Source organism: Lutra lutra, chromosome 2, assembly GCF_902655055.1.
Source record: "Lutra lutra chromosome 2, mLutLut1.2, whole genome shotgun sequence".
NCBI classification, from domain to species: Eukaryota; Metazoa; Chordata; class Mammalia; order Carnivora; family Mustelidae; genus Lutra; species Lutra lutra.
The window spans coordinates 95,834,059-95,850,278 of record NC_062279.1 but is presented as its reverse complement, the minus strand read 5'-3'; the positions used below and the strand labels follow the sequence as shown (position 1 = coordinate 95,850,278).

The 16,220-nt window shown below is 36.4% G+C and overlaps 1 protein-coding gene across 1 annotated transcript; it reads right to left on the bottom strand.

Annotated features, from left to right (window-relative positions):
* Positions 1-7,903: 7,903 nt before the first annotated feature.
* LOC125093185 (chromobox protein homolog 3-like) lies at positions 7,904-9,354 on the bottom strand. The gene is made up of 2 exons (XM_047717996.1): positions 8,751-9,354; positions 7,904-8,718 (listed from the first exon to the last, which is right to left on the bottom strand). The coding sequence occupies exon 1, from the start codon at positions 9,324-9,326 to the stop codon at positions 8,775-8,777; it is 552 nt and encodes a 183-aa protein (XP_047573952.1). The 5' UTR covers positions 9,327-9,354; the 3' UTR covers positions 7,904-8,718; positions 8,751-8,774.
* Positions 9,355-16,220: the final 6,866 nt, after the last annotated feature.

Genomic DNA, 16,220 nt, shown 5'->3' with positions numbered 1-16,220 from the left:
TAATCCATACAATGTTCATGGAGTAAATCCAGGAATGTGAGAGAGCAAATTCGTATATCCCTATCAGAATTTATTCTCCTTGATGTCAGGGAGAACTTGACTCATTTTGTAATGTTGATGGACACATGGAAAATTCCTCTGTTGTATAACTGGAGATGTTTCTGAAACATCATTTCTTAAATTTGTGAATGGAAATTATGATTTGTTATCTGTGACTCTGGGCTGCATGATTGTGCATAAAAAACAATTCACAAATATTGTATGACTTCAGGTAATGAGCCAAGGAATCAAGGAGGCACAAAATATAAGACTGTAAGTTGAGTTTTGACTAGAACAGTGATTCTCAGTGTGGTCTCTAGACCAACATTATGAGGAAATTACTAAAAATGCAAATACCCTAGATACACTGAATAAGAAACTCTGAGAATGGGGTCTCCATATCTGTGTCTTCATATCTCTTTGTCCCTTTGTATCTCTTTGGAATCCCGTTGCATTTTAGAGTTTTGAGAACCCCTGGATCAGGGGATGGTTAGCTTGAATCAAGTAGCCTTGATTACTTGGTTACTTGAATCAAGTAGGTAGCTTCATGCTTGAGTCTCAGTTTTTCTCTTTTACAATTAAGAATTACTCCATACTTTATCTAATGAGAAGAGCATCCTTTCCTCTTACTCTTATTAGAGCAAGGTACAAACGTATGCCCTCGCTAGTTTCTCTTGGTTTATTGCTTATAACATATGTCCTTGATCTTATCATTTGCCTAAGAAGAATGGGACCATGTCTGTATGTTTATATATATTACACATTCCCCAAAAGTCAATATGCAAGATGGATAATGATACATTTTCTCTGGAAGGATAGCCTGGTGTCAGATCACCAGCCCCAACTCTTACTGGGTGACTTTCAAGAAGTTTTCAACTTCTCAGTTTCCTCATCTGTAAAATTAAGATCATGCTGTAATCCTCCCTACCCCAGAGAGGTAGAATGAGTGAGAATGCGACAAGACAGGTGAGGCGCTCACAGCAGGACCCGGCACTGGTTAGTGCCCCCTGAACGTTAGCAAGTTCTGGGTTGAGTGCAGGCTCAACCTGTGAGATCCAGAGTTGAAACAGATGCCACCTCTCCACTAAAGGAGCTTGTTATCCCATAGGAAGAGTCAGACATGTAAATTTATAATTCCCACAGTTATTAGAGATCTGTAATAGCAGCCAGGGAAGACGAGAACATAATAATGGGACAAAGGGTCTTGAAAGGACAGTTCAAATAGAGTGAGAAGATCTATCACCGTGACTGATGGGCAGTCAACAGGATGATCTTCATATAATTGTAATGAAATTGCCCATGACTAAGATCAGCTAACACTTAGTACTTATCAGGCCTTGTTCGTTATCTCAATTAGTCTTTTCAGTAACATATAAAGCAGGTATTTGTATTATCATCATTTTACAAACTAAGAAACTGGGACTTAATGAAGGAAGGGGATTTAATTACAAAGGTGGGGGTTCTGACTCAGAGATCTGCATTTCTCAGGATTTACTTATTATTAAACTTATTAACAATAAACATTAAATTGTTACTTATTAATAATTATTTGTATATATTTATTATATAATTGTTAAGTAATTTATTAATGATAAACCTATTAGAACTTAAGTAAAATGTTTTCAACTCTCCCAACAATTTAATTTTTTATATTTCACAAGTTTTAAATAAGAGATAACTATCCTAAAGAAATGAAATGATTTGCCCTTAGGGCACACCCACCTCCCCTCCGTTATAATTTAAGGATTGCAATTTAAGACCCTGCTTTTTCTTCCCTCTCCCTTCCATTTCTGCTTCACTGAACGAACCAAACTGCCATCTTCTTACTCAAAACAAAACAAAACAAAAATCAGAAGATGATACAGAAAGAAACTGCCATTTCAAAGCACTTTATAAAGTGGGGGAATGCTTCAGAACTTGGACAGAGGGGCCCCTAAGATTGTGTGACAGTGCTGAGCTACCTGATCCAAGCAAGCCTGAGAACTCCCCTCCTCTGAGTGTCAGCATTCTTCATCCCCTTTCCTGCAGGACTTCAACTCAGTCATTTAAAACTTTTCCTCGCTAATTCCTCTGCAGTTTGAACAGCTTCTCATGCCGAGAGTCTCCAGTACTTGAGAAATGTTAAAGAATCACTTATTCATCACTGTATAACAAATAATCAATTTACTTGACCAATAATTTTAGCTAAGTAATTCCATTTGAACAGGAGATATACTTTTAAAAGACGAAGTTAAAAAAAAAGTAAAGAGAAAAAAATCATCTTGTCAGGGAGCAAAAGACAAACAAACAAAACCCCAAAAAACCAAAACCCTACAAACAAACAAAAACAAACAAAAACTGTTTGGCCTGTCTTGTAGACGAAATAAATCTTTCACCAGCCTTTCATAAAAGCCTTAAGTAAGGCAAAAGAATCAGTCAGGATTTATAGCTGTCAGTGAGGTACTGAAATTTATTAGCAAGTAGATGCCCCCTTCACAAGTGAACACTAAAGCTGATTGGCTTCCCTTTTGTGCCCCCACATGAGAAATAGGTAAGCACTTTGTATATTTTCCCTTGGTTTTGAGGTTGGTACAATACATAGGTCAGGAGAGTCAACAACATTGAAATTGTCAAAAGATTTTTTTCTGAGTCTTCTGGGAATGGTCAAACAGGATACAGTCTTTTATTCTCATTTCCCTTCGTGAAATGTAGTCTCTTCTTTTTGGTACACATGATAGTTGCTGTGCAGACAGACAGCTCCTAACAATGCTGCTCTGACATTTAAGCATTTCACCTTCTATGCAGTACAGCCTGTTCGTCCTTTTCAACTTGGCTACTCGGCCAAATGCAAAGGAACCACTGTGTGACTTTTTGCTTATCTTCTGTACCCAAGCCTACAAAGTTAGTGCTTGAGTGTGTCAGGTATCACCTAGGGACTTAAGAACGAGGCTTTTTACAGTTAACCCAATCCCATGACCTGTACTACACTGCCTTTGATTTGAAGGCAGTTGAGTTAACTACCGAGCCTGCCCACTACATGAATCGGAATCAAGTTCACCTGAGATGTGGGCACACAATAATTCCTAGTTTTCTGCATAATGGCTTTGGGCATACTCCATTACATGCTGGAGTGCCTGCCAGTGGGAAACAGCAATGTTTTTCTTCTTGTCCATGCTGCTTCGTTTGCAGAGCTGCTTTTATATTTCTTAACTTTTTATTTGGCAATAATTTCAGACCTTCAGAAAAGTTGTAAGAATAAGTAGAGTTCAAATAACGTCCTGATATTCATTCCCCAGATTCACTTACCCACTTTGGTTTACTGTTGGCTCAAATTCTTTCTCTCTCTCTGCACATGCATGCGTAATATATTTAGAATCACTTCATGGTAAACTACATATATCACGGTCCTTTACCCCTTAATACTTCTGTTGCTCTTTCTTTTCTTTCTTTTTTTTTTTTTTAGATGTATTTGTTTATTTCCGAAGGGGGAGGGTCAGCGAGGGAAGGAGAAGGACAAGCAGCCTCTTGAGCTGAGTCCATAACCCTGAGATCATGATCCTGGCTGCAATCAAGAGTTGGATACTCAACCAACTGAACTGCCCAGGGGTCCTGGATATTTCTTTTTTTTTTTTTTTTAAAGATTTTATTTATTTTTTTGACAGACAGAGACCACAAGTAGGCAGAGAGGCAGAGAGAGAGGGGGAAGCAGGTTCCTTGCTGAGCAGAGAGCCTGATGCGGGGCTCCACCCCAGGACCCTGAGATCATGACCTGAGCCGAAGGCAGAGGCTTAACCCACTGAGCCACCCAGGCACCCCCTGGATATTTCTTAATAATAGGATATTTCCTTCTATAACTGTAGTTCAGTTAACAACTTCAGAAATTTAAGACTGAGAGAATACCTTTTGTCAGATCTATTATTTAATTTTTTTGTATTTTGTATTTATTTTTTTATTAACATATAATGTATTATTTATCCAGGGGTACAGTCTATGAATCATCAGGCTTACACATTTCACAGCACTCACCATAGCACATACCCTCCTCAGTGTCCATAACAGATCCATTATTTTTATAATTTCAATTTTCAGAGCTGCTTCAATACCTTTTTTGACTTTAGGTAAGGGGCCACTCTAGAGTATGGTATTATATTTATTTATTTATTTACTTATTTTTTTTTTAAAAAGATTTTATTTATTTATTTGACAGAGAGAGATCACAAGTAGACGGAGAGGCAGGCAGAGAGAGAGAGAGAGGGAAGCAGGCTTCCTGCTGAGCAGAGAGCCCGATGTGGGACTCGATCCCAGGACCCTGAGATCATGACCTGAGCCGAAGGCAGCGGCTTAACCCACTGAGCCACCCAGGCGCCCCTGGTATTATATTTAGTTGTCATGTCTTTGTAGTTGTTTTATTTATTTGTTAGTTGTTTTTATAAGATTTTATTTATTTTTTCATGAGAGACAGAGAGAAAGAGAGAGACAGAGAGAGGCAGAGGCAGAGGGGGAAGCAGGCTCCCCAAGGAGCAGTGAGCCCAGTGTGGGACTAGATCTTAGGACCCTGGGATCATGACCTCAGCTGAAGATAGATGCTTAACCAGCTGAGCCACTCAGGTGCCCCATTTGTTGTCTTTTTAAATCCAGAACATTTCCACAATCTTTGTCTTTTACAACGTTGACATTTTTAAAGACTACAATCTCCCATCATTTTTTTTTAAAGAATGTTTGTTGCACTTGGCATTTATTTAATATCAACTTATGCTTAGATTTTCATTATATATTTTTGTTCAGAATACTACATGAGTGATATTATGGCTTTCTCAGGAGAGCTTGTCTGAATGCACACTATGTCCATACGCTCCTCTTGATAATGTTAATTTAGATCACCCAGTCAATGTATTATTTGATTTCTCCACTCTCTAAGTACCATTTTCCCCTTGCAACTAATAAGCAATCTGTGGAGAGATACTTTCAGACTACGCAAATGGTGTGCTCTTCCTCAAAACTTTTCCCCAGATACATTATCCATTGATGATTCTTGTATGATCCAGTTGTTAGTATGACGATTACAAATGCTGATTTTCCAACTCTTGTACTCCCTTCTCATTTGCCAGTTGGCATTTAACATTTTAATATAATCTAATATAATCTCCTTTCCCGTTTGTTTCTTTTTTTAAAAATTTATTTCTTATTGATATGAACTCATGAATTCCAGTTTTTTGGAATTCTTTATCATGTTAGTGTGTTCAAGTTATTCTTGATCTGACCAGTGACTACCTCAAGCTGTCTCCTAAGTCTTGTAACCTGGTTCATTATTTACTTATTTTAAAGGATCTTATTTATTTCTTTATTATTTATATTTACATTTATTTATATATAAAATATATAAAATATTTCTATTCATTAATAATTAATTAATTAATTAAAATTTTATTTATTCACTTGACAGATATCACAGTAGGCAGAGAGGCAGGCAGAGAGAAAGGGAAGCAGGCTCCCTGCTGAGCAGAGAGCTCGATGTGGGACTCGATTCCAGGACCCTGAGATCATGACCTGAGCTGAAGGCAGAGGCTTACCCCACTGAGCCACCCAGGCACCCCTTGTTTATTTATTTTGAATACCTCCTCACTTCTGGTCTGACAAAATGTTCTGGGCTTATCTTGCATATTTCCTGTTCCATTTCTGGCCTCAGCCATTTCCAAGGAGTCCTGATTCCTTTTAGTGGGGAATAGTATTAGAGACCAGGATCTGGACACTAAGTATACTAAGTATAGAAGGAGAAGTAGGTTCTCCACTGAGCAGGGAACCTGATGTGTGGCTTGATCTCAGCCTAGGATCATCACCTGCGCCGAAGGCAGATGCTTAACAGACTGAGCCACCCAAGGTACCCCCCAAGATGGCTATTTTTAAAAGACTCATAAGATGGAAGATATTGTGAGATTTCACTTACTGAGCTGTAATATCCTTAAATCATTTTAACTTGATTATTCTAAATGTACAAAAAAAACTTAAAGCTTAGATTTTAAAATACTGAAGTTGAAATAAATGTATAGCTAGTTTAGATAGCTTTTTGATTATTTTGTTTAATACCTTATAAAGCAGGGTAAGAGAAAGAGTTTAGCAGTGACACCCCGGATTTGATTCATTATAATGGTACAGCCATCATTGGGAAGCTCAGTGGTATTGTAAAGTTATTGGTTTGGTTTGTAACAATGTCCATTTATGTCGGGCACCTTCAGAAACAATGACACACAGGATTCTGCCTGTGTGTAGGAGTGTAGGAGTGGCCTATCAGCAGGGCAGGACATCCCATAGTGTTGCAAACGCTCCAGGGTGAACAGGATTTTCTCAGGGTTATTTCACCAGCTCCTTGGTCTAATTTGACTTGCAAATACACGCTGCCTTTTTTCTGGCCAAAGCTCTTTAATTTGATTCTTAGAAAAGTTTGCTTTCAGTAGTAGATTTTCTTCTTTGGAGAGGCATTTCAGTAGCTTTCTAGGAGAACTTGGCTTATTTTCAATTTGACTGTGTATTAAAGTGAATGATAAAGAAAGGGCCTTTCTACCTCCAGTAATAAACCAGAGTTTTATATCTGCATTATGGCAATGCCTTGCCTTATGTTAACAGTGTTGATCATTTAAGTAAATTCATACGAATTCAGAGCACGACAAAATTATAAATGCCATTCTGGATTACTAAAACCAAGTAGATATTGATTTTATTTTATTTTATTTTATTTAGATATTGATTTTAATATGAAGTGTTATTTTATAAATACTATAACATGGATAGAAGTACAAAGTGTAGGGAACAATTTGCTGTGCAAACATAATGCAAAGTTGATGATTTAAAGTAAAATACTTCAAATATGAATACATTCACAGAACCACAATGGATATACACACCCATAATCTCTCAGGAAACACAATTATTTAGCCTTCTATCATGTGGACAATTTTCCTTTAAGAAATAGTTGAGGGCGCCTGGGTGGCTCAGTGGGTTAAGCCGCTGCCTTCGGCTCAGGTCATGATCTCAGGGTCCTGGGATCGAGTCCCACATCGGGCTCTCTGCTCAGCAGGAAGCCTGCTTCCCTCTCTCTCTCTCTCTGCCTGCCTCTCCGTCTACTTGTGATCTCTCTCTGTCAAATAAATAAATAAAATCTTTAAAAAAAAAAAAAAAAGAAATAGTCGAGTTCTCCAATGGGCTGTAAATCACTGGAAAAAAGACCAGGGCATATTATATGCTACACCAGGAAAGGAGTGTAGAAAATGAAGTGACATTAGCTTGGGCTTTGTACTATTGGGATTGAATTGGGGAACTTCTCACATTAGCCCAAAAATCAAGTATTATCTTACCTAAAAACTGTAAAGTTGTATTAAATATTAAAGAGAAACACATAACTGAGAAATAACTCAAAATTGTGTAAGTTTTAGAAGAAGCATGATTTAACTATCAAAGATTTTGCATCTCAAAAACTTAGCAGATCCTCATTAATAGCTGACATATTTAAAAAAATATATTGACATTAGAAGTTTTAAGAATTCTTGCCTGCTGAGTGGTTTTTTTTTTGAATATAAAACTATTTATTGACCACTGTTTACCAGTATTTACAATAAAGTAAACAATATACAGTTGAATAACATTCTGACTACAAAGTTACTGTTTTTCCTGGTTTGTGCTGAACCAGTAACTCAAATACTGAAAAGACTGAGCCTACATGTCAGGAATGAACTGGGGTAAAGAAAAAACATGCAGGTGAAGAGTTTGGATTATAGAAGCCTGTCCACCCATTTACTCCAGCAGGTGCTAAACTGCCAACATCTCTAACCATCTGATTATGATTAGTTTCCATGAAGGAAGTTGTAGACAGTCCATGAATCATGACCTTTTAGTCAATACAGCACAGAGAATTTCAACTTCTTAAAAAGGAATGGTTCACTAGAAGGAACCTTTAAATGTCCATTTAACTAAAGTATTGCTTACCTAAGTAAAACACACCAGGACTTGTCTAGTTTTGTCATTTGGGTGGGGAGGTTGGTGGTGGTGATAAAATATTCCCTTCAGGGATCTTGCAAATAAACTTGCGTTTATATGGCTGTAGAGAAGGATATGGATTCTGATATGGCTGCTTTTAAATTGTCCAATTTAAGTTGTTTACATTATATTTAAATGGTCCAATTAATTACAAAATTTGAAAGGTTAAGGCCTCAGGAAAAAACTTCAGTTTAAGTGACTTATTTCTTAAAATGCTGAAAATGGTAGCATCCCGGAAACATGGGCTTATCCATGGTTATAAAATGCTGTTTTTGTTTTGGTGAAGGTTAAAAACAAAAACCACTTATGTATGCATTTTAAGTATACACACAAAAAACCCCCTAAATAAACAAAAAACCCAGAATGGTCCTTAGGCATATAGGAGTTAAACACAAATTCTGACTGAGTAAAGACTATGAAGATTTCCCCAAACATTTAGAAAAGGTTCTCTAATGCAGGGGGATAATATATCATGGTCTCAAATATTCTTTTCTGATAAAGGAAGCAACTACAGAAAACTTTTATTTGTTTAAAGTAACCAGTGCTATAGATGCAAAACCCCAACAACTCCCCCAATACTACTTCAAAACAAACATATCAAACTTGATTTTCATTAGAATGTTATTTCTTCACACTAATAAATCAAAAAACAAAGACTCAGATTTTATATATATATATATATATATATATATATATATATATATATATATATATAGCAATGCAAACAATTATTTAGCTTCATCTTCTGGACAAGAATGCCAAGTTAGTCTCTCTTCATAAAAAGCAATTACAATTTGAGGACACTTCATGTTTGCCTCTTTTGCCCGCACCAAGACTGCCTCATCTGAATCTTTCCATTTCATGAGAAACATTAATTCTCCACTGCTGTCTGTGGCACCAATTATTCGTTCAGGGTCAAGACCTCTGGCAAAGCCTCTTGGTTTATCAGCAGCATCTCTCTTCTTCTTTGATTTGCTATCATCAGATTCACTGTCAGATAAAGATTTTCTTTTTGTACCATCTTTTTCTTTACCAGCTTTTTGAGAGTTAAGAAACGCTTCAATTAACTCTGGACAATCTAGATTTTCTTCAGGTTCCCAAGTATTGTCAGCATCTGTAAAACCCTTCCACTTCAGGAAATACTCCACCTTCCCATTCACTACACGTCGGTCCAGTACTTTTTCCACCACAAATTCTTCAGGCTCTGCCTCTTCTACTTTTTTACTCTTTCCATTCTGTTTCTTTCCCATTTTTTGCAATGTAGTTTTATTGGAGGCCATTTTGTTATTGCAGACTTGAAGAGCTATTATTCACCACCTCCAAGCTGCTCCAGGTCCCCGGTCTGCGGCATCTCCGGCCCTGCGCGCCTCAAACTCCAGCCACATCACTCCTGCTGAGTGTTTTTAATCACCACCCATTTATCATTTCAAAATAAAATGTTTGTCATAGGAATAGGGGTTTTTTGTTTGTTTGTTTAATAACAATTTAAGATTTATGTCAGTGCTGATCTGCTTCCCCTAGGCACATTATGACTGATTAGACATATTAGACAGCTATCATGAATTATGGCATTTTTCAAAGATGGCCACAAAAATATCACCAATTCAACTGTCCTTCTGTACTACTGCTATTCCACTATCAAGACGTGATATTTACTTCTCTATCTCCTTAAATCTGGGCAGTTTTCATGGCTGTTTTGGCCATTACAGCATGGTAGAATGACGCAGTTCCAGGTCCTGGTGTAGTTTTAATTGTCTGCCAGTTTCTGCTTCCTGCCTCTTAGAAAACCGTCCGCCATGTAAGAAGTGTAACACTGAGACACCATGGTGTGGAAACCTGTATCTCATGGAGCGGCCCTGAAGGATGAGAACTTATGAGGAGGGAGACAGACAGACAAAGACAGAGAGAGAGAGATTGAGGGGGTGGCGGGGAGAAGAGAAGGAAATACAGAAAAAAGGAAGGAAGGAAAGGCGGGAGGGAGTAAGAGACAGTGCAAATTGCTGCAAGGTACTGAAAATGTGAATAAAGAAGGTATTCTGGAAGAGGATTCTCTGGCTTCAGTCCCCATAGCTGTAGATGAAGCCATGTGAAACAGACATGAATTATCCTGCCAAGCCTTTCCCAAATTTCTGAACTACAAAACTAAGTTTTCAGTTAACTTCTTAAGCAACAATAGATAACCAAAACATAAATGCCGAGTAAATTTAAATGTATTAGGGAGCCTCCACACTAAAGTTTGCTTTGCCTTTTTCCTATGTCATGGTGCAAGGCAATGTTCTGGCTACTGGTGATAAAAATGGAAAAGATAAATGTTATCTGGGCCTTGCTATCCAGTAAGAGATACACAAAAACAATTACCTACAATAAATGTGACAAATGCAATAATAAAGTAATAAGAGAAGATAGAAGGAATAGTTAATTCATCTTTCATCAGAAGTTAGGCATCGCAATGGCAGGAATCTTCATCTCCTTGGCTCAGACCAAATACACAGGTGTCTGATGCATGATAGATGCCCAAAAAATATTTGTTGAGTAAACAAATGGTTAAACTCATGAAGGAGGTGATGGGAATGTGAATGGTAAAGTTTGGAAATGACTCCTGAAAGAATTGAAAAAGCCATATCTTGAAGAATGCCGAGAATTTTGTTAGGAGGGGTAGCAGAAGACAGGAGGTAGGATATGAGAGGTGACTTGAACAGTCTGCCATATACCCTTGTGTGCCACTTTGTGGCTGGCAACTTAGGCAGTGGGAGCAGTGAGAATGGTCTGGCATTAGTCGGGCCCTAATCTGAAAAATCTTGGCATCCTACCCAAAATTAATCTTAAGGAATACTGGGGGTTTCAGTGGGATTAATCCCCAGACTGAGGTACTCCTCCAACACATCCAGAATCCCATATAACTCTCAGACCCAAGAGTTCTAGACCCAGAACTGGTTCTTTGAAGAAACTGGTCACATTTCACTGAAGTCCTTGGACTTGTTTTATGATCAGCACAGTTTCTAGGTTGGGAATAAGTGGAAACTTCACCTTGCATATCAATTTCCTTTGAGATATAAGGTAATGTAATACTTACATTTCATTTTATATTTAAGGAGGCCAGAAAGTTTTAATGACTAGAAAGTCTTAGTTTGCATTAATTGGCTATAATTTATAGAAATTGGAACTCTCCTATCTGTCCTCATGCATTAATTCTTTACTTATTCATACTTGCTGTGCAATATCTAAAAAATGGTGAAGTGTTACCAATTCTTTAGGTAAAGGCCTCAATCCCTGTAATAATAACAACAATAATAGTAATAATAATAATAAATGAAGTAGGAAATTAAATTACTTAAGCCATTAAAGACATCTTCCACCTTTTTTTTTTTTTTTTTAAGAGCGAGATTGAGAAAGTGAGCAGGGGTTGGGGGTGAGGGGCAGAAGGAGAGGGAAACAGAGAATGCCAAGCAGGTTCCATACCCAGTGCAGAGCCCCACACAAGGCTCAATCTCTGACCCTGAGATCATGACCTGAGCTGAAATCAAGAGTTGGGCGCTTAACTGACTGAGTCACCCAGGTGTCCCAAAGATCTCTTGATCTTTTAATGGATCTTAGACAAGCTTATCCTTTGTTAGGTTCTTGAGAACATAGTATGCCATATTTAAGTGTTTTGGAAGAGCACTGTACCATGTACTGAGGAAATAGGGAAAAGAAGGTGGAAAACATCAATTCTGTTTACAGAAAATTTAAAGGAAAATTGTAGACTTGGTGTAAGCCCAAATAAATACCTGTAGTCACAGGTGAAATAAATAAATACATATTAAATGACCTGCAAGTGTACCTACCAAGATAGTGTTAACTTTGAGCTATTTCTGCGCCTCTCATAGGATTGTCTTAGGAGGGAAGCGTGTTTTTTAAGATAGTCATGGCACTCCACCCGGAAATAGTGAAAGGATTGTCTACTTCAGCCACTTTATAGGAAGTGGTTAAGGACAAAAAGGGATATACTAGTCCAGAAGTGACAATATTTCCAAATAAATCTTAGGCACAATATTGGCGAATTAATACCAAATGTTGAAAGAAAGTTAATACAATTTAAGTAAGATATTTATTGTAAATTTTTGTTTCACCTTCACTGTTGAAAGATATGATCTTCCTATTTTTAAAACATTTCTGACAAGCTCTCTTTGCTATGAATTGTGTCCTTCTGACAATAGTCATATTCTCTCCTCTGCCTTGCTTAAAAGTACTTATGACCTAGGTACCATCGAATTTTAGTTTTTTTTTTTTATGGGCCAAGATTTAATAAAAATTGATGGTACTTAACCCCTAATATTGAAACACTCTGAGGTATCATTGCTAAAATGTCCTCAAGCAAGACTAGGGAAGCAATATACACACGATGTCATATCATAGTAGATAATCACTAACATTAAATTTTATATCACTCTTATGAGTGGATATTATAGTCAGCAGGTGACTTTCTTGAATTCTTAAGCAGGTCTAGACTGTAGAACCAACTGTCTTATGACTCTGATGGCTGTTTAGGGTGGTTACTCATTCATTGATTTCTGGTATGAGTCCCACTACTGTTAGGCAACAGGTGTTGGTTCTCTAATCTCTGCACAAGAGTAAACTTTCTTATTTGGTTTTATCACAGCCAGTGGGTTCCTTGGCTGGATAAAACTTTATAATAGTCTTGATACTAATTGGAAAGCATTAGGGCATTTCTGAACATATATTTCCAATAAGAATAGCTGACATTTCTTGGATATATACTGTATGTCATTGTTCTAGGCATTTATAAATGGCATTTGGTTTAATCTTTATAGTAACCTATAAACATTATTATTATCTCTGCTTTATAGAAGAGAAACGGAGGCACAGTCGCATAACTATTAACTAGATAAGCAGAATTTCAAAGTCAGGTTTGGCTCCAGAGTACTTATTGTTTTAACTACTATGTTGACATCAACCAGTGGAAAAACATCAGTGTGGTGTTTTTATGATATTAGAACAACATATGATATGAACTTCTTGTTGGGTATTGGATCTTAGTGATACAATTAATGGAGGTTGAATGGATAGGGGAAAAATGAGAATTCTTTGTTGTGATTTGAATCTTATAATTATAAACAAGCTAACCTTGATAGACCCTGAAAACACATGTTGGGATCACCTATTCTAAGCACATGACTATAAAATACAGAAATTCTATCACATTTACAACAATTGTTTCAAATAATGAAACTCCACAAAAACTCACCAAGAATAGGTAATTACCAATGAATCAGAATTTTGTTTTTTAAGTTAACAATATTAGTATGAAGAAGTTGGATGGACTTGGAAAAAAGAACATGCTCCAAAAAATAAAAAGAGCAGTACAATTCAAATATCTGAATGAGATTATCTGGTAATGGGCAATTTCAAATGAAATTATCTTGACATAATGGTTAACTGTAAAGAAATTTAGGAAGCTGGTTATAAAATTAAAAGCATTGTAAACATGAATTAAATATTTTCTAACGCCAGATACATAAGTATAAATCCATATATGATCTGATTTATTATAAAAGCTTACAGCATGACACCAATAAAACCATTCTATATCAAAAGGGACAAACCCTAGTACTTTCCCCATATGGCATGTGTTACAGGCAGTTTCATGCACCTGTTGTGGGTGTGTTTTCAGCACTAAAAAAATTAGTGTATTGGAAAGTCATTATAGATACAAATTATCCAGCATTAAAAGATTTTTGAATACATACGTCTGGCATAAATCAAGATAACATAAGCCAAAACAAGAATGCTAAACAGAAGGCAAAAAAGGTTACAACTTTTGAAAGAATCAGAAGAACAGTTCTATTAGCATCATATAGAAATTTATGATTTTATGTATGCAAATCTCAGACATTAATAGATGGTGAGAAGTTTTGATGATACCCAATAGTTCCATTTACCTTCATGGGAAATACAAATGCATGGATTTAGGTGAAAATTTGTAACAATAAACCTTGCAATACATGAAGATAAGTAACAGCTTTTTATATGTAAAAAAAAAATGTCAAAACTTCATTAAACTAGATACATTATTATGTAAATTAAAAATAGAAACCTATGGAGAAATAGTAAAATGCTAAGAAAATGTTTAAGACCGGCCAATAATGAGCAGTACTACTTCGCATTACTGTGAAGTAATGTGGGTAGTAATCCTACTACCCTTTCTGACATGACCCCGACAAGAAATTCAACTTTTCAGATGTTCCTTTTAGCCATTAGAAGGTGAAATAAAATTGCTTACTTCTCAATTGGAGTTGTTAAAAAGAATTTCTCACCATTCTTCTAAAATGTTATAATGAATATTCCTGTTTTTAACAGTATTTGAATATTGATTAGTTTTATAAATATAAATAATAAAAATTTCTATTATTCCTCTAAGTTCAGATCTGAATAATCTCCTTGAAATTGGGAAAGGACAGATCCAATACAGGCTTTTCAGCTGTGGAAGAATTATTTGAAATGTTAACCCTCCTCCCCGAAAGAAAACGATTGTCATTGTTTTTTCTCCCCGTCTCTTGCTCTTTGGGGACCGTTTCTCTTTTAATTTATTGCTCTGTGTTTTAAAAAGTGGAGAGAGATTACAAACCACGTTTAAAAAGTGTATTAAATATAACTTATGGTAAATTAGTAATACCTCTTGAAAAACCCTGCTATGATCTCTCCCATGGTGCTTCCTTTGGGGGTAGATAACTCAATTGTGTTGATTTAAAGGTTCTGTCTAGTTCTTTTAAACATTCCTTTGATGTTGTATTGCTCTGCTTGTAATAGACTGTTATTGCCCTATATTGAGTTTGCAGAGTGAAGGTAAATCTTTTGTGATGTGATTGTGCCACCACAAACTCAATATTGTTCACAGGGCCTTTATAACTCTCAGCTATACGGTAGCAGAGCAGCACACATTTTCATTTTTACCTTTTTAGACTTGTATTCTTTGTTCTGAGGCTGAAACCACGTGTGCTCACATGCACTCTATAGTGCTTGCTCTGTGAAATGGTAACTCATAAGCAAAGAGAACATTGTCAGGTGGGTTTTCTTCTTTTTCCGAAATTGTCAATTTCATTGTTGATCTTTTTTCATTATGTTCCATTAGGTACTCTACTGTGTTATTGAAAAAGCACCACTATGGGGAAAAGCTCAGTTTAAATAGCTCTCCAAGTTTCTAGTTTGAAATGTTTTCTAAGGGTACATAACGACCATAGTAAAGGAGATTCTCCTGAGGAACCCTACCCTGCCTGGGAATAGATGAATGTGACGGCCCCTGGTGGCAGATCGCACCCATAAGACGTATGTGATCAGAAGTATTAATCTAGATCATTCAGTATTAACATTGGCCTGTTTGAAAGTACAAGCTTTCTTTAGGTAATTATTATTTGCTTATTTTGTAAATTTCTTGCAGAACTTAGACCCAAGATTTTTCACTGGTTCAGTGTTCAACTCAGTTTAAGATTGCTTGTAAAACAAGATAGCACTGAGGCTACTTCTTAGGCATTCGTTTTACTTCTTGACTTGTGCCCTGTTATCATTATCCTTTTTCCTGTTGTGTTAAAGGATATGACCACACAGTTTTTGAGAAGTAATTAGTGGATAAGCAATTTTGAGAAAATGAAAAAAAAAAAATAGCCACAACTATAAGGGGCTATTTTGTCCATTACAGTACACTGAATATTGAATAACCATACAAATTGGGTATATTATTTGTTAAGATAGCTAATAATTATTATTCCAGAAAAGTCAACACTTCCTCAACTACAGATATTTTTCACTGTCATTTCCTTGTTAGTAAAAAGAAACAAAAACAGTAGTCTTCAATCTCCAAGATGGATAAAGATTCCTTGCCCTGGTAATTGTCTACAGCCTTGGCATTTCTGATGGTCTTTCTGTGTCCCCTTTCTTGTCCCTTCTTTTCACTCTAGGCCTTTTGCAAATGAAAGTCTTAAGAGCTCTATAGTTCTTTATGAAGAGACTTAAGGACATACATTTCATAGGAAGAAAATTTCTGAGGTAATGCTTAGCAGGCATAATTCTAAAAGATGAATATGTATTATTCAATTCAATGAATATGTATTATTCAATTCTTAATCAATGAGAATGGGGTTCACTATTGAAACTAGAATTGCTTGGATAGGACCTTGGGA

What these genes read in the sequence shown, in the direction of transcription:
- LOC125093185 (XM_047717996.1), bottom strand. Translation starts at nt 9,326, where the DNA reads ATGGCCTCCAATAAAACTACATTGCAAAAAATGGGAAAGAAACAGAAT.